This window comes from Calypte anna, chromosome 6 (genome assembly GCF_003957555.1).
Source record: "Calypte anna isolate BGI_N300 chromosome 6, bCalAnn1_v1.p, whole genome shotgun sequence".
Taxonomy (NCBI): Eukaryota; Metazoa; Chordata; class Aves; order Apodiformes; family Trochilidae; genus Calypte; species Calypte anna.
The window spans coordinates 31,401,216-31,421,588 of NC_044252.1; the positions used below are offsets into that span (position 1 = coordinate 31,401,216).

General features: G+C 43.2%; 1 protein-coding gene across 1 annotated transcript; it reads left to right on the top strand.

Annotated features, from left to right (window-relative positions):
* Positions 1 to 9,419: 9,419 nt before the first annotated feature.
* LOC103526965 (deleted in malignant brain tumors 1 protein) lies at positions 9,420 to 19,335 on the top strand. Its single transcript, XM_030453694.1, has 12 exons — positions 9,420 to 9,483; positions 10,470 to 10,526; positions 12,985 to 13,029; positions 13,213 to 13,375; positions 13,620 to 13,834; positions 14,074 to 14,118; positions 14,773 to 14,817; positions 15,418 to 15,568; positions 16,023 to 16,234; positions 16,586 to 16,758; positions 17,414 to 17,802; positions 18,712 to 19,335. Exons 1-12 carry the CDS (start codon positions 9,420 to 9,422, stop codon positions 18,959 to 18,961), a joined length of 1,809 nt encoding a protein of 602 aa, XP_030309554.1. The 3' UTR covers positions 18,962 to 19,335.
* Positions 19,336 to 20,373: the final 1,038 nt, after the last annotated feature.

Here is a 20,373-nt window from a genome sequence, read left to right on the forward strand (position 1 = left end):
GAAGGAGAAGAATCTACTAGATATAATCACAGTGTAACTCCTCATGGGGTGAATGACAGAGGAGAAGGAGGTTTTTCTTCCCTCTCTTGAAATGTGGATCTCAGCGAATAAATGCAAGGGCTAGAGACAAGTTTGGGTGACTCATTCCCAAACATGCTGCTCTTTTGGAAACTGCTTCTTAGGAAAGCTTTCCAACAGCATAGCTGGCAGCTGATGATTTTTAAAGAAAGAGCTGTATTCCATGGAACTGCAGCAAGAAATCTTCTAAACCTGGATCCCTGACAGTGCTTTTTCTCCCTCTGTCTGTATTTCAGTTCTGTTTTAGCCAATTTACCCCAGTTTGGGGATTTTCTGTCTCCCCAGAAACCAGTCACTGCCTTTACTCACCTGGGTCACTATAAATTTACAGTCAGACAGTGCATTGGTACTTGATGTGGCTGAACACCTTGCTATTGATTTACCTGTTCCCTGGCTGTGCTAAATCATCTGTGTCTGAAATTCTCCCAGGATATATGATGCCAAGTGCTGCAGGTCTGCAAAAGATGCTAAATGGGTCTTGCAGAGTTGCTTTGTAGTGTATTTGCACTGCAGCTTCACCTGCCTGATGCTGAGCAAGGCTTCAGCTCCCTGTTGAACTGGTGTTTTATTTTGCAGACCATCCCTGCCCTGGGTAGCTCTTAGTGTGGTGACACAGAGTTCTCTGCAACAATTAATTAAAAAATCACCTACCTTCTCTGCTACTGCACCTATCTTTCCCAGCAAAACTCAAGCTAAAGCCCCCAAAGCCAGGAAATTGTGTTTAAAACAGGAGTTATTTTTCATCTGCCTTTTAATTTCAAAACCAGTGGTTGCATCATTTACAGAGTTGGTTGATTCTCTTTGTTTCTAGTGTTTGTTGTTGTGGTTTCTTAATATACAAACCCATTATTTTTTATTTATTTGTGATTTATTTATTTGCTTGGTTTATCACTGCTTCCTTCGGGCTTCCCCTTGCACATCACATTTTTATCCCTGTGCTTTACTCTGGGTGCTGCTGTGAGGCAAAAATGCTGCAGGGCCAGGTTTGTGGTGTGTGCATTTGGAAAGAGACAAATGCACTCGATTTCTGTAAAAGGTTTTTTGCACCGCTGGGATTAGTGAAGGATTTGAGCGGATTTCTAGCTCGCAGCTCCATCTAGTGGGATGTGAAATCCTCCCTTACTGCAGGCAGTCATTTGCCGTCATATAGTTGGAAGTCGTTTTCTGATTCATCTTTCTTTCTTTAAATTTAGAAATTATTTATTTGCATCAGATATTCAGAACTCCATGCACATTCTGAAAAATATTTAGAGCTTACTCCTTTCATATCCAACCATCTTTGCAGCCACCCAGATGATTTATTACACTCAAAATCGCCTCTTAATGTTTTTTAAGTATATAAAATGACTGGTGAGCAGAGCTGTTTGAGCAGTTTCTGCTCAAACTTCACAAAGTTTGTCTTTAATTCGCTTTTTGGTGTGTTATTGGGCTATAAAGTTGAAATGGTGTTTATCCTCTGTTGCTTCAAGGCACAGCTCTTTCCAAACTGCGACTGAAAAATGCATCTGACAGAATAGCTTTGGCACAGCTCTTATAATTATCAGTTTCCTGGAAATTCTAGCAAGTGTTGGACACTAACTCAGGGAAATTGAACATTCTGGCTTGATTTTCAGTCTTTTGGAATGTCTGAAATGGAAACTGGGGTTGCTGTGTATGTGATGCTGAGAAGATGGCTGTGTGTGGCTGTGCTCGGAGGTAGTTCTGAGAAGTCAGTTCACTTATTCCATGAAGGAAATGTCTTGAGCTGTAAAAGGAATGATCATGACTAACAACTGGCTCTGTGGCTTCCATATCAAGCAGTAAGGTCATGTGGTTTCAATGGCAGTGGACTTTTTTTTAATTATCTTTTTTATTTCCTTTCCCTCCCCATAGATCCCCATCATCTGAAAATGTTTTTCAAATGGCATCTTTCTGAGTTACAGTGAGAAAGATATTTAGTAGGGTATTAGGTTATATTCATGTTCTTCTATAGCAGAAAAGTACTCTAAAGGCGATCAAAACTGTGGCTGCAAATAAGAAGTAGTGGTGTTCAAGGAGTTTCCAGAGCAGTGACTGATGGGTGCCACTGACCTTGTGTTTGTGTGCAGTGGGAGGAGGCTGCAGGAGTCCTGCTCATCCTTACAGGGAGAGTAAAGAAATCTTCATTGGAGGTCCCAGGAAAAACCTCCTTGATTGAGTTGTATTTGAGATGATTCCTAAATGTCTGTATTATTTACAGCTGTTTCCTCTTCAGCCAAAAAATAAGGATGTGACTTGGCATCTTTTACTCTGTCCTCCCCCTCCCTTTCCTCTGAACTCCCTCCCCAGGAACATTATTGATGGTTTTCAGAGAAGGGAAAGCAAAATTACACCCTGTGCTGATGCTAAGACTTTGAAGTTCAGTATCAGCAAGCTGGTGTGAGGTTTTCTTCACTCTGAGAGGCAGTGACCCCAAGAGGCAGGAAGGAGCCAGGCAGAGAAGTGATGGCTAAAGGGCTGCCTCACCTCGCTGCACCTTCAGCATTAGGATGAAGCTGATGGGAGCCTGGCAGCCTCCCATCCCTCCCCAAAATTCAACCAGTGTGGGATGAAGCCACCTGGAGCTGAAGGGTTGATAGCACCACTTGTAATGTGAAGGTTTTGACAGCCCAGCAATGAGTGGCAGAGACTTGGGCTGATTTGATGTTCTTGGTGTGGCTCTAGGTCCTATTGCTGTGTGTCCAGCTGTGCTGCACAGCTGTCTGACACACTTTCTGTTCTGTTACCCCCAAACTCCATTTTCTTGTGTGAGGTGCTGGGAAGTCAGGGCTGGACCCACTGAGCCCCAGGAATTAATCAAGTTTGGCCTCTTTTTTACTTTATGAGTATGCAACAACTTGATTTTTTTTGTTTTTAAGGGTTATTTATTGCTCCAACCAGTGCATATGTAATTCACCTAATTGGACAGAACAAGTGAGGAGCTCATCAGTTTAATCTGCATTTTTTTTGAAAGTTTGCCTCCAATTTTCAAGGTTTTGTTTAGTAGTCATGGTGCTGCAGTCCCTATAAACTCTCTGAGTAAGAGGGTAATAATTAGGAATTGATTAGAGAGAAAATGAGTCAGAGCAAAAGCATGGGAGTTAAATTTACTGAATTTGGTAAAGAATTAACTTTAGGAGCTTGGAAATACTGCACAACGAGCAGGAGGGGTAAATTAAATATTTGTTCTATTCATTCCTTTGCTGCTCAGTGTTTATGCAGTGAGCACAGTGATTTTTTTCAGACAGTTTGCAAAGGGGAGAGCTGAGGGAACTGGGCTGTGGCACAGGAGTGGATCTGGGGCTGTTGCAATTCACTCTCTGGACCTGCTGGAAAAGTGCTGCTGGGCTCCATCTCATTGGGATGTGGTTATGGGGCTCTCGTGATGGGAATGTGTTTGCCTCAGGCTGTGGGACCAGAGCCCCAGGGGGTGCTCAGGGTGTCTGTACCTGTGGGTGCTGTGCAGATGGGGCTCAGGGGGGCTGACTCGTCTGCTCACCAACCTCTGAATCTGATATTTAGGAATTATATATTTTTTTAAACCCATGGAGATGACAAGTGGTCATGGCAAATAGTGTTGTTTAGTTTTTATTCTTGCTTTTTTAGTATGAAAAGGATTTTCTGTTCAAAGATTCGTGTACAAACACATAAATCTACTTTCCCTGAGTAATTAAAGCTGTTGCTCCCTCTTACTGAAACCAGACCAGCTTTCCTTCTTTTCTTCCATCCCATTCTTTTAATCATTTTAATTGGCATTCCCTGCTTTTTTCCCTTATGTTTGTGCTTTTAACTGCTATTAAACCTAACAGGTTTGTCCCAGCACTGCCTTGAATCCTGCACTTTGCATTTCCACCTGCTCCCTTGCTTTCATCTGCAGCCTTTCAGCACAGGACATCCCATCTTCTGCACTCCAAGGTAACCACATGAAAGCCCCCCAAAGCTGTGAGAGGAGCAGCAGCCCATGGGGATGGTTTTTTTCCTCCTTATTTTTCCTGCAGCAGGGAAAAAAAAAAAAAAAAAAAAAAAAAAGAACAGTATTTTATAGGACCCTGTGGTCAGGTAAGTCAATGAGGGGGTGAGTTGAAGATGAACCCCCCATCCCCTGTGGCAAAGCTCTTCCAGTGGCTGCTGGTGCTGTGTAGAAGGGTGCTGGGTGGGGATGTTCATGTCAGGAGCAGGGAAAAGCTGATGGCCATGGGAGCCTGAGCTTGAGGGTCTGTTCAGAAAGAAGAGGTGCTCTCATTGCAGTTTATTGCAGCCTCCTGAGGGGCTGAGCAGCAATGAAGAGTCCCCTTCTCTAGGAATGTTCAAAACTTGCCTGGATGCCATTCTCTGCAAGCATCCTCTCCAGAGGTCCCTTTCAACCCCTGACATTCTGCAGTGATGTGAAACAGTTGGTTTTGTTTAATTCTTGGGTAAGTTCACATGTCTGGCAAGGAAGGAGAGGCAGCAGTCTGGACTGGAAACCTGGAAAGCTTCAGGATGCTGCGAGTGGTTTGAAATCCTCTACAGCTTTGCTCGTACAGGGAAAAAAAGAATCCAAAACAACCCACAACAAAGTAAAACAACCAAACCCCCAAACCTGCAAGTCAACCAGGAATAAGCAAATATAACAGAAAAGCAGCTCTAGCTGTCACACCCTGCTGCAAGCCAAACCTGTAATAAAACACACCTGTAATTCACTGGGGAATAAAAAGCACATTTTCTCACTTCTGAATCATAAAATGTGATCAGAGCCAATATCTTTCTTTCTCTTCTTGTTTCTCTTCTTGTTTCTCTTCTTGTTTCTCTTCTCTCTCTTCTCTCTCTTCTCTCTTCTCTCTCTTCTCTCTCTTCTCTCTCTTCTCTCTCTTCTCTCTTCTCTCTCTTCTCTCTCTTCTCTCTCTTCTCTCTCTTCTCTCTCTTCTCTCTCTTCTCTCTCTTCTCTCTCTTCTCTCTCTTCTCTCTCTTCTTTCTCTTCTTTCTTTCTTCTTTCTTTCTCTTCTTCCTTTCTCTTCTTTCTTTCTCTCTCTTCTTTCTCTCTCTTCTTTCTCTCTCTTCTTTCTCTCTCTTCTTTCTCTCTCTTCTTTCTCTCTCTTCTTTCTCTCTCTTCTTTCTCTCTCTTCTTCCTTTCTCTTCTTTTTCCTCTTTCTTCCTCCTCTTTCTTTCTTCCTCCTTTCTTTCTTCCTCCTCTTTCTTTCTTCCTCCTCTTTCTTCTTCCTCTTTCTTATATCTTTCTGAACACAGTCTGCCTCCTTTTTCTGGCTCTGGGGTTATTTATTCTGTCAGGATGGCAGAAGTGTTGGATGCAATTATAAGTCATTGGGGAAAAGAGCCATAACTGCTGATTATAGAGCCAGTGATCAGCCCAGCCCAGCTGAATGAATGAAACTGTTGCCTTAACTTCAGGACTCTGTGTGGTGGATTGTTTAGGATGTTGGCCAAAGTGTAGACGGAAACAAAAGGTTAATAATATCTAGCATTGTTAATTTCTCTCCCTCTGCAAAAACAATGTGGGAACATTGTCAATATTTGTGTAAAAGTGGTGTTAAACTTTATTTAATGAGAAAACGAAATGTTTTGAGGGTGAAGCAATTCATGGCAGGTTGTGAACTTTAGCACCAACTTGGGGTTTGGAGCTCTTGCTTGCAAGAAAACTGAAATTTTTCAAGCTCTGATATTTGCCTGGCACTTCTGGCTTATCCTTTCTGATAATATTTTTATTTTTAAGTGTAATTTTATGGTGGTGTGGTTTCATGGATCATTCAGTTCATTGTTTTCATTTCTGTGGCCAGCAAACCATAAGATAGTTTCAGACCCATCACTCTCCTACAAACCACTGCTCACCTCGATCAGCTCTTGCTGTTTTGTTGAGCTATAGATTAAGTTGGTTCAACAAACGTAAGGCAGGATTCAAGGGAGATTTTGGGTGGGTGAAAGCTGAATTGTCCTTCCCTGTATTTTGCTGGCACCCGTTGCTCCTAGTTTTGAAGGCACTTGGATTTGATTACTGGGAGTCAGACATCCTGAAGGGTCTGGAATGATGGGTGAGCTCAGAGCTGGCTGTGCTGGGATGAGGTTACTTCCAGGTGGGAAAGCAGAAGCCATTTGCTTTCTGAGCATGGGTTGTTCTCATCTCACAAAAAGCTGAAGAGTTAATCTGTTCAGCAAGGAAATGCCCAAGATGAGCAGGGGTCAAATCCATCTATCTCATCCCAGAAAACCAAATCTAAACATAACCACCAGCTGGCCAGGGCAGAAGAGGTCTCTGTGCTGCTACCTGCATGGTGCCAGGAAAAAAAGACTTGAGGGCAAGGAGCAACTTTTTAGCAGTGCCCAAAGGCTGCTGAAGTGTGCCAGCCTCAGCCCTGCTCCTGGCTCTAGATCTCATTACAGTCTCTGCTGCAGCAGCTTGTTATGTAAACCTGAGATACTGAGACTTCTGATTGACATGGATAATATCTTCAATTCTGTTTTTCATTTCCCTTTGCCATTGAGCCTTTCTCTGTCTTTACCAGCTGCAGGGCTGAGTGTGGTGTTTCAAGGAGTGAAGTGTGTGTGTTCATATAAGGACCATGTTGTGCTTCCACAGGATGTGATGAGTTGTGATGGGATGGGATATGTTGGGGTGTTTGTCACCAGAAAGTAAACAGGTTTTCCTGCTCTGCAAGGCCTTCCCTCGTTGTAAGGCACAAGCCTTTGATTTCTGCTCTCTCATAAAGACCTTTGTTAAAGAGATTTTTGTTGCACTCAGGTGTGGTAATGAGTCTGTATACCTCACTTGGGTGTGAAGAACAGCTTGATTTTCATTAGCTGGGATGGGCTGGAGTCAGTGGAAGTCCAGGAGAGGGAGGAGAGCTGGAAGCTGATGAGAGGTAATCAACAGGAATACAAAATAAAGACCAGGCAAAAGTTTCATGTTTGTAATCACCTTCTGCCTAGAACCTTCCCCAGATAATCCCCCCCTTCCTCAAGAGTTCAACATCTCTTCTGGGCATAGGAAAGCAATTCAGTAATAAGAGAGCTGGTGAATAATAAATATTTCAATTATAGTCTTATGCTGCCTCAAAGGAACGGGGCTGTTTTGCTCTCAGGTGCTTCAAGCTTTAAAAAACCAGATTGAGTCTATTTCCAACATCTTAATTTGAAACATTTCTTCAGGACAGGTACAGGATAGAATTTTTTTTACACTTCAGCATTTTTCTCGAGTGAAATTGTTTGCAGAATTTGACCTGAGTTTATGACAACTCTGTTTTTTGGGTTTTATTTTTCCTCTCCATTTTTCAAAACTGTTCATTCCAGCCAGGGATACAGTTACTGTTCAGGAAGGTGTTGTAGATCCTGAGGGTTGGAAGGTCAATGCAATTATTTCCTTGTGCAGCTCTTGGCTCAGGAAGAGCTCTTTTCACCTGCAGCAAACACAGCAGGCACAGGTCTGGGCCACACACCCACTGCACAGTGTCCTCCTCTAATCTATGGATCACACTCCTATGATGGATTCTCTTGGAGAAGAAGGAGCCAGCAATAGAGTAGAGAGAGAAGGACTGGGAAACAAGCAGAAAACCAGGAGAATGAAGGTACACATGAGGACTGAACAGAAGAGACCCCAGGTATCCATCTGATGGGGACTCAGTCTGTGCAGCTGTCCACAGCTGTGACATCTCTGTGGTTGGTGTGTTGTAACCAAGGAAGATCTTGGATCAGTTCTGTTGTAGCTGTGTGGGGGCTCTCAGGCATCCTCAGTGACACAGCCAGAGCTGTGTAACACACACAAAAAAAGTGAGGAGCAAGTGAGGAGCAAACCTGCAGGAGTGATGCTGAGGGAACCCGTGCAGGGTGTGCAAGGCTGAACAAAGGAGAGGATGGGGGCTTGTGTGGATCAGCCACCTTGAACTCGCTTAAAACTTGGAGTCATCTCACAGGTTCTCCTTTTCCATTCCATTATTAACAACTTTTGTTATCAATGATTTAACCTGCTTTTGCTTTTCTTTCATCTCTCTTGGGTATGTGACAGCTGCCCCAAGCTGTTTACAAAGCCACCTCCCTAATTTCCTTCAGTCCCTTTGAATGATCACATCTTCCATCTGGCTTGCAAAACCCTGATAAGAGGACTACCTATGCTTACACAATCAATGAACTGTTTGCACATCTTCCTTTCTCCTTTTCAGCTTCTTTTCACTCTTCTGTCTCAGGGTGAGGTTGGGTCCTGGCTGGGCCAGGGGCCAATTCTGGGCCAGGAAAGTTGCATCGTGTGGTTCATGGGGCACAAGAAAAATGTTTCTGAGCTCCTGAGAACTAAACCAGTGACCAGTCAGTAATGAGCCCAAACCCATATTAAACTAGCAGCAGGATCAACCGGCATGCCAAATTTTTGTCTACTTGAAGTTTTTACACAGTTTGTCCAGGAAAAAAAAATAAAAATTGCAGAATTCTGCAGTAGAAGAATTATTAAGATCCTGAACCAGTGGGTTGAGCTTTGAAGATTGCCCTGATTTTGAACTGAGGGTTTAGCAGGGAATTTTGGTTTGAGTTTCTGACACAAGTAAAAGGGTTACTTTGGAGGTTTCAGATTTTTAGGAAAAGACTTCCAGAGCTTAAACACCCAGTCTGAGCCTTGCTGCCCTCGTGAAGAATGTTGAAGGATGAGCAGGGAGACGATAGAAGAAGAGGAATGTGCTCACTTTCTACTGAATGTTTTTGGGATGTCTATTGGGACAGCAAGCGCATAAAAGAAGTCTGAGGGTGTTCAAGGCAACCCAGCTTCCTACTTCCACACTCTTCTACCTCCAGAGAGTTAAGAGATGTGTAACAGGTATTTGAGAGACTCATGATGGTAAGTTATGCGTGGTTTGACTCAATCCCTAAAAGCACAACTTTAAGACTGGAGGCATGGTGTTTTTTTATAAGGGATGCAGCTGGAGGAGGAGTCCAGGCCAGTCAGAAGGGTCTCCATAAGCCCTTGATTGTTTCCCACCACTCTCTTACCCTTCCAGTCACAAAAAGGAGGATTCTGCTACCTGGACTCAAAAAGCAGCTTTGGCTCAGACACAACCCAAACCCAAGGAGGGGATATGTTCTGTTAGTGACCAGAACTTCACAGCTGAAAGAGGGATAGGATGGAAAACCAGCAGCTATTGCAGCCACTTTGGCTCTCTACCTTCCCTGAGGAAGATGGCAGGTGGTGTCTTCTAATGGAACCAGGAAGCTATAAATGTTAACAAATCAATCATAAAGCCACGGTGGTGAGGGAAGAGCTGTGTTTGGTATTGACTTACTGAAGGTAGAGATTGGGCTGCTGAGCTACACCCTTTGGTGTCTCTGCCTATAAATTCAGGTGCCTGCCTGTAACCAGGAGCTCCAAGGAGATGGCTGCCACCATGATCTTGGTGTGGATGGTAGTGATGAGTCTTCAAATTCGGGTGGAAGCAGGTAAAGGGTCTCACTGCTGCTCAGCTTCCTGGCTCTATTTCACACCAGGCTATTGCTGAGGTTTGAAGGGTAAGAGAGGATTCAGCAGCACAGCTCAGCTCTTTCAAAACCCACCAGCAGGTCAAACCTATGAGCTGAGCAAACCAATCATCACACCCATTGATTCAAAAGGTTTTCTTGTAACTGCCTAATGAATGTAAATTGTTGTCCTCACTGTTTCTTGTAAAGAGGTTAGGAAAGGAAATACAAGTGAACACACCAGTGATGTAATTTTCTGAATCTTTGTGTTGGGGAAATGAATTCAAAGATTAATAAGTATGTTCTGGATAAAATGCATGTGGATTCTACAGAGAGTGGGGTGCTTTTCAAACCATGGGGTTTGCATTTGCTTAAGTGTATTGTTGCAACTAACACATTGGTGTTTCAGAAGAGAGTGCTCTGATAAACCAAGCAGGGCACATGTTCCTATTATTACTGTAATGTTCCTATTATTACTGTATTATTAGAATATTCCAAGAATTACTGTAACTTATATTTCTAATTTCTCACAGCCTAATTCCTGTGGTGAGTATAATTTGATCTGGGTGCAGAGGCAGTGATCTGCCCAGAACATTTCATCCCTTTGGGGACCCGTACAAATATCTGTGGGTCTAATGGGAGGGAAGATGTTTCAAACAGGGTGAAGTTCTTCTCCTGTGGTCCAGAAACCCTTTTCCCTTTTCAAGTGAGGCTTCACTGGCTGAGCAGAGTGCCAGCAGGGTGCTGGAAGAAAGCAGATTTCTTTTTTCAGCACCTGCTGCTGCATGCTTTGTGCAGGAGGGAGGGATGGAGCAAGATCCTCTTGTTCTATCACTTGGGAGAAGAGATTGACCTCCATTTGTCAGGGTCACCAGGGGCTCCTGTGCATTAAACCATTCCATCCATATTGCTTAATTCATGTCATGTTCTGTCAACTTTTTTTTGTTGTTTTTTTCTTGTGATGACAGTGCCAAGAGGCTTTTGGCCACCAGCTTTTACCACGAAAAAAATGTTTCCAGCAACAGGTAAGTTAAAATTTATATAAAAATGTACACTGGCTATAGTGGTGGCATTGCTAAATCTTCTCCCCAAGATGATGGCTGCATTTCAGAACTTTTCTAGTCCAGTTGTAGCTGATGTAACCCACCTCCCAGTATAGTCAGGGGTCCAGTGTCCTTCAGACTGGGCTCCCAGATGTTGAAATGTCCCCACTCAGGCTCTGTATGGCAGAGTGTGTGTGCACTGAAAATGCAGCATGGAACTGTAGGTATTGTCACTCTTCTCCAAGAAAGAATTCAAGTCATTGCTGCAATGAAGAGCTCAAATATATCAGTGCTTGGGCTAATTTTGAGTGTAGGTTAATGATAATGTGATAAGCAGAAGAACCTGCTGAGTTTCTCAGTGTTCCCTTGATAAGCTGACCCACATCTACAATTTTGGGGATGTTTCTTGACCTTTACTGGTGTGTGGTGACCAGTGATGTCAAGAATAAGTCTCCAGCCATGTAGATTTTAACCTTTAATCATCTATTAATTAGCATTTAGTTGATAGCTGCTTGACTTTTCCAAACCTAACAATTTCTATGTTAAGATTAGATGAGCAACAACTGTGTATGGGGTTTGAAAATCCCCACCAAGTCTCCTCTCAGAAAACCCAACTCTCCAAGTTGGATGAAACACCAGGAAGGAGATCACCTTTCTGTGCTTGCCAGAGCCCAGCCCCAGGGGACACCTTTGATCTCTTGGTGCCACCTGGAGGACTTTCCATCCAGTGTCCTGTACAGCAGCCTTAGTGGAGAAAACTCCTCTCTGCCCCAGAGTTTATGCCACCAAGTGGGCTGAGCAGTGAGGTATGGATGAACTCAGTCGTGTTGGAAGGGGAAGGGAATAAAAGTAGCTTAAGTGTGGTGGGAATGTCAGCAAAACCCATCACAGAAAACTTTTGGAGACACCCCACCCCCCAATCCCCTTTTTGTCTGCACTTGTGCAAAATTAGGGAAAATATTGGGATGTGCAGCTTCCCTTCCTCAGCTCCCCATAATCTGAGCAGCTCGTCAGGGAGTTTTCTATCACCTGTATTTATATTAAGATTTTCAGAGTAGCTTTGTTCTTGGTATGGAGAAAGGGAGGAGGAGGAATGTTCACAGCCTGTGCTCATGCAAGAAGCAGAGCTATCACCATCTGGTTGGATCAGGTGAAACCAGAAGAAACCTTGTTCAAAGCAAAGATTCTTCTCACTTTGAGGGCATCTGACACTCTCTGGTCCAGCTGCAGGTTTTGATGGTTCACAGAGATTTGATGATTAATGGATGGAAAAAATCCTGCTGAGGTCAACTGAAAGGAACCTCCTGAATCTGAAATTTGTCAGCCACAAGCTGCTAGAGGCTGTAATGGTGTTTGGGGAAGTTTCAAGCTATATTTTCCTTGTTGATCTCCCCATATGGTTCTGGTATGTTTGTCTTTTTTCTTCTCCAGAAGACCCAAGTACATCTCCAACACCACCATACAGCTCCACTACTTGTACGTAGAATTTATCAGATTTTTATTCTTTATGGCAGTGATAGCTTTACATTTTTACCACCATCATATTTATCCCTGGGTAGGAAAATTGTATGATGTTTTCTGGGAGCTGGAATTCTGGGAATGGCCCTGACCCTAGCAGCCAGCATCCTTGCTAGGACAAAAGGAATTTTCTGTCCCTTGTGCCCTTCACTGGGGACTTGATTTGACCCACTGGGGACTTGACTCATGGGGGAAAGGGGAAAACATGCTGATGTTTCCCAAAGGATTTGTCCTAATTCACTTCCTCTCCTTGTGTTTTTTTTTTTTCCCCCCTGCTTGTTCTCCTCCACAGTTCCAGTCATAACTGATGGTGAGTCTGTCTGCCATGGTCCTTGTCATGGTCCTAGGGATGGACACATGCGTGCCCACTGCTGTCCCCTCTCATGGGGAACCAAGAAGTGGCTATGGGCTGGGGGTGGCTGCCAGGGGGTGTTGGTGGGCAGCCATGCCCAGGGAGGATGGGGGTGACTGTGTTCTCCTCTCAAATGCCACTGCCTGAAACCACTTGGAGCAAATGTTGAGACTTGGTTGGTACTGCAGCCATCCTGTAGTGCTGACTGGGCTGAGGGTTTCAGGTGTCAATGTCCCTTTTGGAGAGGGATGACTCTCAGTAGGATGTTCCTCTTAAGCAAAATGCTGTCTGCTCACCTGCTGCTCTCTCCCTGCAGTGTCAGATACCTCCAGCTTGATTCCTTCCTTCGGGCCAACCAGAGGCAGGTCTGGAGTGGGTTGTGGGACCTGAAAAACTCCTGTCCCTAGTTATGAATGATAGAACAGCAGGATGGCTGATGTTGGTCATGTTTGGTGTTTCTGGGTTACAGTGCCCACTGCCTGTCCTGGTTTTATATATCTCAGGGTTACCTATGGGGTTCTTTGTCTGAAGTAAAATGCTGCTCACTCATCTTCTGCTCTTTCCCTGCAGAGCCAGATACCTCCAGCTTGATGTCCAACGTGTGGATGACTTCAGGTGGGTTTGGAAGGGGCTGTTTAGCTCCTGCTTCTACTTATGGATGACAGGAATGCTGAGGCTGGATGGGACCAGGACCTCTGGAGGTGCCCTGCTCCTGCGTGGTCAGATGGAGCTATGTCCATGCCCTTCTCTGCTGGCTTCTGATGATGGGCTTTCAAGATCTCTCTGTTCATCCTTCAGGCTCTCCAAGGCCCATCTCCTGTGGTGGTTTGCTTCAGGGTTCATCTGGCTCATTCCACAGCCCAGGATACCCCAGCTCCTACCCCAACAATGCCCGCTGCCTCTGGCACCTCCGGCTGCGGGAGCCACGTGGCAGAGTGGAGCTCAGCTTTGTAGATGTTGAGTGAGTCCTGTGGGGTGAGCACCATGGTGTAGGCAGGATGCCCAGTGCTGGGAGGGCTCAGGGGTGGTTTTGTCCACATTGCAGAGCCTTGGCCACCTCTGACCCAGCACTGGGACCGGGCTGGGAATGGAGATGGGTGGCTCGAGGTTTGCAGACGCTGCCAGCACGTGGGCTGGGAGGTGGCACCATGGATGGTGCAGGAAAATCCTCCTCTCTCCACAGGCTGATCCTCCTCTCTCCACAGGCTGGAGGGCAGCAGCTGCCAGTACGATGCCATTGAGGTGTATGATGGAGGGTCCCTGGAGAGCCCACTCCTTGGGAAAGTTTGCAGGAACGACCATCGTGTCTTCAAGTCATCTGGGCACCAGTTGACCATCCTGTTCCACAGTGATGGCAGTGTCACTGGCAGAGGTTTCCAGGCCTCCTACTACTTGTTTCTTGATTTTGGCAGCACCAAGGGTAAGATGGCAGTTGTCCTTTACTTTTTCCCAGGGCAAAAGCATTAATTCTTCCTTAAGGGCCTTCTAATGGTTCCTGACCTGTGGGCATCACACAGGATCCAGAGTCACAGGGTGGTTGAGGTTGATCTCACTTGGTCCAGGGTCCAGAACTGACTGAGGTTCATTTTTCTTTATTCTAGGGGTGAGGGCTGTTTTAAGTAAAATGCTGCTCACTCACCTGCTTCTTTCTCCCTGCAGAGCCAGATACCACCAGCTTGATTCCTCCCTTCTGGTCAAGCAGAGGTAGGTCTGGAGGGGTTGAGATGTTTGATTGTCTCTTGCTCAGGTTCAGAGGATCACAGGATGACTGAGGTTGGAAGGGATCCTTGGAGATCATCAAGCCCAACCTCCAGTACTAAACAATTGCTGGTTCATGTTCACCTTGGTGTCTACCAGGACCCCCCAGTGCCTTTTTTTGAGAGCTGCTTCCTAGCTAATGGTTCTTGGGTTTGTTCTTACCCAGGAGCAGGAGACTACACTTCTCCTTGTTGAAGTTACATGAGTTTTGTGTTGGCCCATTTCCCCAGCCTGCCAAGGTCCCACAGGGTGGCAGCAGGATGGTCTGGTGAATCATCTACTCCTTTCAGTTTGGTAGCATCAGCAACCTTGCTGATGGTCCACTCTGGTAATCATCAGGAGGATGAGGCAAAGATGTTTCTCCATTGGCATGCACAGCCCTGCTGATGGGAGCTCCTGTACATACCAGAAAGTGACCTCACTCTGGGCTGGTGGGATGGAGAGGGAAAGCTTTGAAGTGCAGCCACACAGGGACCTGCCATGCATACAGGTGGTGGCTGTGGGTTTCAGGTGTCATTGTCCCTTTTGGAGGGTTGACTCCCAGTAGGATGCTCCTTTTTGGCAGAATGCTGCTCGCTGACTTCTGCTCTCTCCCTACAGAGCCAGGAACCTTCAGCACGGTGCCTGCTCTGACATCGACCCCAGGTAGGTCTGGAGTGGTTTAGGGATCTGACTGTATCCTGCCCCCACTTGTGGATGACAGAATCAGAGGACAGTTGATGTTGGAAGGGGATTCTGGAGATCATTTGGTTCTATGTCCTGGCTAAAGCAGGGTCACCTAGAGCTGAAGACTGTGGTGTCCTGATAGCTCTTGACTTTCTCCAAGGATGGAGAATCCATCACTTCTGTGGGCAGCCTATGTCATTGGTCAGTCACCATCATAGTGAAATGTGTGTCCTGAGCTTTGGGCTGAATATATAAGGACCATCTTAAGAGGGATTCCCAGATAGAAGGGCTCATGTCTTTGTGTGTGTGCAAGTGCAGAGGAATTGCTTGGGCATGGCTGTAGCCAAGGAGAGGAATGTCAGTGCTCATCATTTTGAGGCATCAGCATTATAAAATCTGTTCAGTGTACTTAGCATCTCCCAATCTGCATTGAGGTGCATGAAACTAACAGAATGACCACTGAAGCTGGTAGAAGTCACTGCCCCTAATTTTTAATTCTACGTAGACACATGCTAAAAGCAACCTGAAATGGTGTACATTCATTTAGTTAGTTAATTATCCTCATATTTTGCTCTGCAGAAGATTATTCTTGTGGTGGTTTGCTTTCCTCTCCGTCTGGGACATTACAGAGTCCATTTTACCCCAACAATTATCCAAACAATGCCAACTGTGTTTGGGAAATAGAAGCACAGAGCAACTTTCTTGTCACCCTTGTTTTCGGAGATGTTCAGTAAGTAAAAGAAGAATCACCTGGGGAGATGGTGGGTGGGACCTTGGATTTACTAAGCTGACAGCTGCTTGATTTCCAGGATGTTTTTCCAAGTACATTGGAGGTTGAAAATGTACAATTTTTTTTAGTTTGGTCAATAGTGGGCTGGCAACTAATAAGACAGGAACTGAAGGCTGTCATTCTGTTCCACTAATTTGATAGTCATATTAGCAAAATATAACCTTTGGCTATGAGCAGTTAATCAGTTAAATAAAAAAAGAGAAAAAATGATGATGATAATGATGACAACAACAACAACAATAATAATAACAACAAAATAGTAATACTACTACTAATAATACTAATACTACTAATAAGGCTACTAATAATAACAATAATACTAATAATTATGATTATAATCATAACAATGATAATAATTTGAGCCTTTAATTAACTAATGATGTTTTCTCCCCAGGATGGAGGGTGGCAGGTGCCTGTCTGACTACTTGGAAGTCTATGATGGGCCACTCTATACCTCCCCTCTCCTTGGGAAATTTTGCTCTGGTTCCTACCAAACATACACATCTTCCTCCAACCTGCTGACCCTCCATTTTTACAGCAACTCTCGACACACCTACAGAGGGTTTCAGGCTTACTATTATTCCACTCCAGCAGATCAGAGCACCAGTAAGTTTGTGTTTAAAGCAAGACCCTGCTTTGCTTCTCAGTCATCTTGCCAGTTCTCTAGCTCTCAATCTTGGACGTCTTCAATCAATCATCCATCACGTGGTGTTTTAAATTAGAGCTGTGGCATTTCACAGAGATAAATTTATAGAATCATAGAATGGCTTGGGTTGGAGGGGACCTCAAAGATCATCTCCTTCCAACCCTTCCAGATGCATGTATATGGTTTGAACTCTGAATTCCTGCAGCTGCTTATAGCAAAAATATTGTTTATTTACCTATATTGTTTATTTACCTATATTGTTTTTTGGTCTCCTTCTTGAGATTGTAACATTTTTTTTCATTGTCATCTAGCCCTGCTGTGTTTCCCAGATTACATGCGTGCAACTGTGAGCAGATACTACCTTCAGTCACAGGGCTACTCTGCTTGGAATCTCACCTTGAACGACCCCAATTGCAAACCCAACATTACCTCTGACTATGTTATATTCGACGTTCCCTACATGCACTGTGGCACAGTGAGAGAGGTATGGCTGTAAATGCTCCAGCAAAATGTGTAAATATTGTGTGTGTACAAAAGAAACAAACCCAAGAATTTGTATAGGAGAACACAAGCTGAAATTTAGACTGGGGTCTGCTGGGGCTGGATACATCCTGATCAGTCTGGGTTGCTTCTGTTGAGAGATAAGGTTTATTAACACTCATATTTAGTGTCTGCTGTCAGAGCACTCATTTATAACCTGTCTTCAATCTCCTAAGGAATAAAATCTGGAAAAAAAGCAAATACTTGGCATTTTCAAGGTGCTGATCAGAGTGAGGTGGTTTAGAAGATCTCAAAGTTGTTACTAAATATCATGTTTTAAATCAGATTTCATCTTAAATACCCTGCATGACCTTCCAGGCTTTTAGTGTTCAAAGCATTGCATAGGTTGTACTTAATTCTGTTATGTCTGCATTAAATGTGAGTAGTTCTCTAGGCCCATAGTGTAGGCACTGAGTTACATGTAGGATACAGACTCTTGAGAATAGCAATTTCAAGTTTCAAACTGCTCCACAGCAGATTTTGATGGAAATAATGCAGTTACTGTGCATGTTGCTGTTAGGATACAGCAAAGTTCAGAGTACATGATGCATACCTGACTATATCAATTAATTTCACTTTTTATTTTATATACCAAACAGGGAGACAACAACACAATAACTTATTCCAATATGATTAGAGGATCCTCTTCTGGTTCTGTCATCACAAGAAACAGAAGCCTTCACTTGCATATCAACTGCAAAATGCTTCAGAACACATGGGCACAAACAATGTATATTGCAGATGACAATTTTGAAGTCAACGAAACTCAGTATGACAGATATGATGTAAACCTCACCTTTTATCACTCTCCCTACTTCTCTCAGCCAGTGAATGACTCTCCATACTATGTTGACATCAACCAGAATTTGTTCCTTGAAGCTTACCTGAACAGTGCTGATCCAAACTTGGTTTTATTTTTGGAGACATGTGTGGCATCTCCCACTCCCCAGAATTTTACCACAGTTACCTATGATATAATCAGGGATGGGTAAGCTCTTATGCATCACAATTACACACAGAATTGTCTTTGGACTACTGAATATATATTTTATTTTATTTTCAATCATAGAATGTGAGGTTGGAAGGGGCCCCAAGAATCATCTGGTCCAGCCAGATATATAATATTATTTATATATAAATATTATGTATAATATTACAATATTAGAATAATATTACAGTAATATTATTATATATTATATGATAATATATTACATAATTATTATATAATATTATTATAGAATATTATTTCTATATATATATAATATTATTATATAGAATATTATTTATTGTATGAAACATCTCAGCACTCCATTGAGCTGAGACTTAAAACTTTCTAAAGCAGTGGAATCCCCACTTCCCCTGGGAGGTTATTCCAATGTCTGACTGTCCTCACAGTGACAAATTTTCCTCTACTAAATTGCTTTCTATTTTAATTATTAATATGTTAATAGTTTAGATCATTATATTATTAAATTTAAATAATATTGATATATTAATATTATTTTATCTTAAATTGAATAGTGTAGAATAGTGGACTACAACATACATTAATGTCAGCTTCTAAACAATTGATGAACATGGGCATTTGAGTTTTATTGGGAGAGAGGGGACAGATTGACCCAAAATAGAACACACCCCTCAGCTTAAAATGACAAATAGACTAAAGGGCTTTGGCCAGCTCATGGGACATCTCAGGTGAGGTAAATTCACCTTCAGAAAAACACACACATGCTGGGGATTTAGACACTCCACAGGCTGATGGGAGGTAACAGATTTCTGAACCATTTTCATCATAGATATTAAAAAAAAAAATTGCTTTTCATGGTATATCTTACATTGCATGCAAATGTCTGATGGCAGTGGGCACTCACGAGAGCTTTTTGTTGTTTCTTCTCAGGTGTGTTCGAGATTCGACCTACAGAACCTATTACTCACCCTACAAACACATCCTCAGGTTTCAATTCAGTGCCTTCCAGTTTGTTCGTAGCAGCCCTGTGGTTTACCTGCAGTGTGAATTTGTGGTGTGCAGGGCCTATGACTATTCTTCCAGATGCTACCAAGGCTGTCTTACAAGGCCCAAGAGCCAGGCAAGCTTTGGCCATCCAAGTGTGAAAGTTGTTACTGGCCCAATACAGCTTCGGCAATAGGAATGTGGCTGGTTTTGAGTAAAACCTTCTCTTTTGGTTGAGAACTTCTTTAAATGTCAATTTAAATTCTGAAATATTTAGCAGCAGCTCTACAATAAATTTTAGGAATGTGCTTACTGCCTCGTGCCTGTTCATGTCCCTCCACATCAGTTGCCCTTCTTCTTCATGTAACTACAATGCTGATCCTGTGGGGAGTCCAATGAGACAGGGAATGGGCAGGGAGGTGGAACCCACCTGGACCCAAACTGCATTTCTGTGTCAGAAAAACCCCTCTGAAATGGCTTACCAGAATAATTTGTGATCTCCAAGCTTTTGTTAATTGTTTGTTTTCTTAGTAGTAAACCTGAAATGTTGAAGTTGTAGCTTAAGTTCTATAAACAAGATCCACTCCTATAGACCTGATCCTGGAGTTTCCAGAGTGCAGGAAATAATCTTTAAATCTGATGTACAGTCTTTCATTTGTTTTTTATATTTTGAAGATAACACGATGAGGGATCCAAGGTCACCTCATCTTTTCCCAGAGCTGGACTTTCTTCCTCCAGGAGAACACAAGTTCATGTTCTGCTCCCACTGATAATTCTCATATTCCCTTTGTTAAAGATAACATAGATTAAGGACTGAAGTGGATGAAAGTTTAATGATTCACAAGTACTAAATATTTAAGACCAAAGTATGTGGAATAGCTGGAGAGCTATAACAAATTTCTGTTTTCATTAAAGTGCAGCAAAACCCCAAATGTCTCCCTAATTTCCCCCCCTATGAAATGAATGAATAGAGAAGCTCTGAGCATCCCCAGAGTAATATTTATACTCTGATAACTGCTGTCAGGTCTGAAGTGTTGGACTCCATTTCTTGGTTACGTGTGGTGAGTTTCCTCCATCTAAGTGTTAAATCTCAAATTTTGGGTCAAATAGCATAGCCACTGAAGTGCTCTTAGTAAGTACAAATAATAATTGTTAGTAACTAACATCTAGTCTTACATTTGCTATTTCTAATTGCTTCAGTGCTCTAATAATTGTCACTTGAAGAGTCTGGTGTTAGTATTTATTTATCTTTCAAGGCTCTTTGTCAGTTCAGTACAAGACTGTGTTATTACTGTTCTCAGCTCAGGTTCTTGGTTCAAAACCACACCAATCTTCTGACACTGTAGGGTGGCAGCTGCAAAGGGCACAATGGAACAAGTCAATGGCTATTGTCTCTTTATCTTTTAAGGGGTGATTCATGCATCCTGATGACAAGACAGGAGATTCATTGTATTATTGTACTTGTGTGAAGCAGGGAACCAAAGGCAGTTGCAGCATAGTGAAATTCTTGAGGAAAAAAATATAGGTCATACAGGGGTTGAGGTGTACAGGATTCCTAGTTTGAAAATGAGGTGTCCAGCACTCTTAGATAATTTGGAAACACAATGC

Bases quoted from the DNA above. Each gene is read 5' to 3' on its own strand.
- LOC103526965 (XM_030453694.1), top strand. From the start codon at position 9,420: ATGGCTGCCACCATGATCTTGGTGTGGATGGTAGTGATGAGTCTTCAA. The intron at 10,527-12,984 runs GTAAGTTAAAAT...CTTTCCCTGCAG, and splicing joins AAAAATGTTTCCAGCAACAG to AGCCAGATACCTCCAGCTTG. The intron at 17,803-18,711 runs GTAAGCTCTTAT...GTTTCTTCTCAG, and splicing joins TATGATATAATCAGGGATGG to GTGTGTTCGAGATTCGACCT.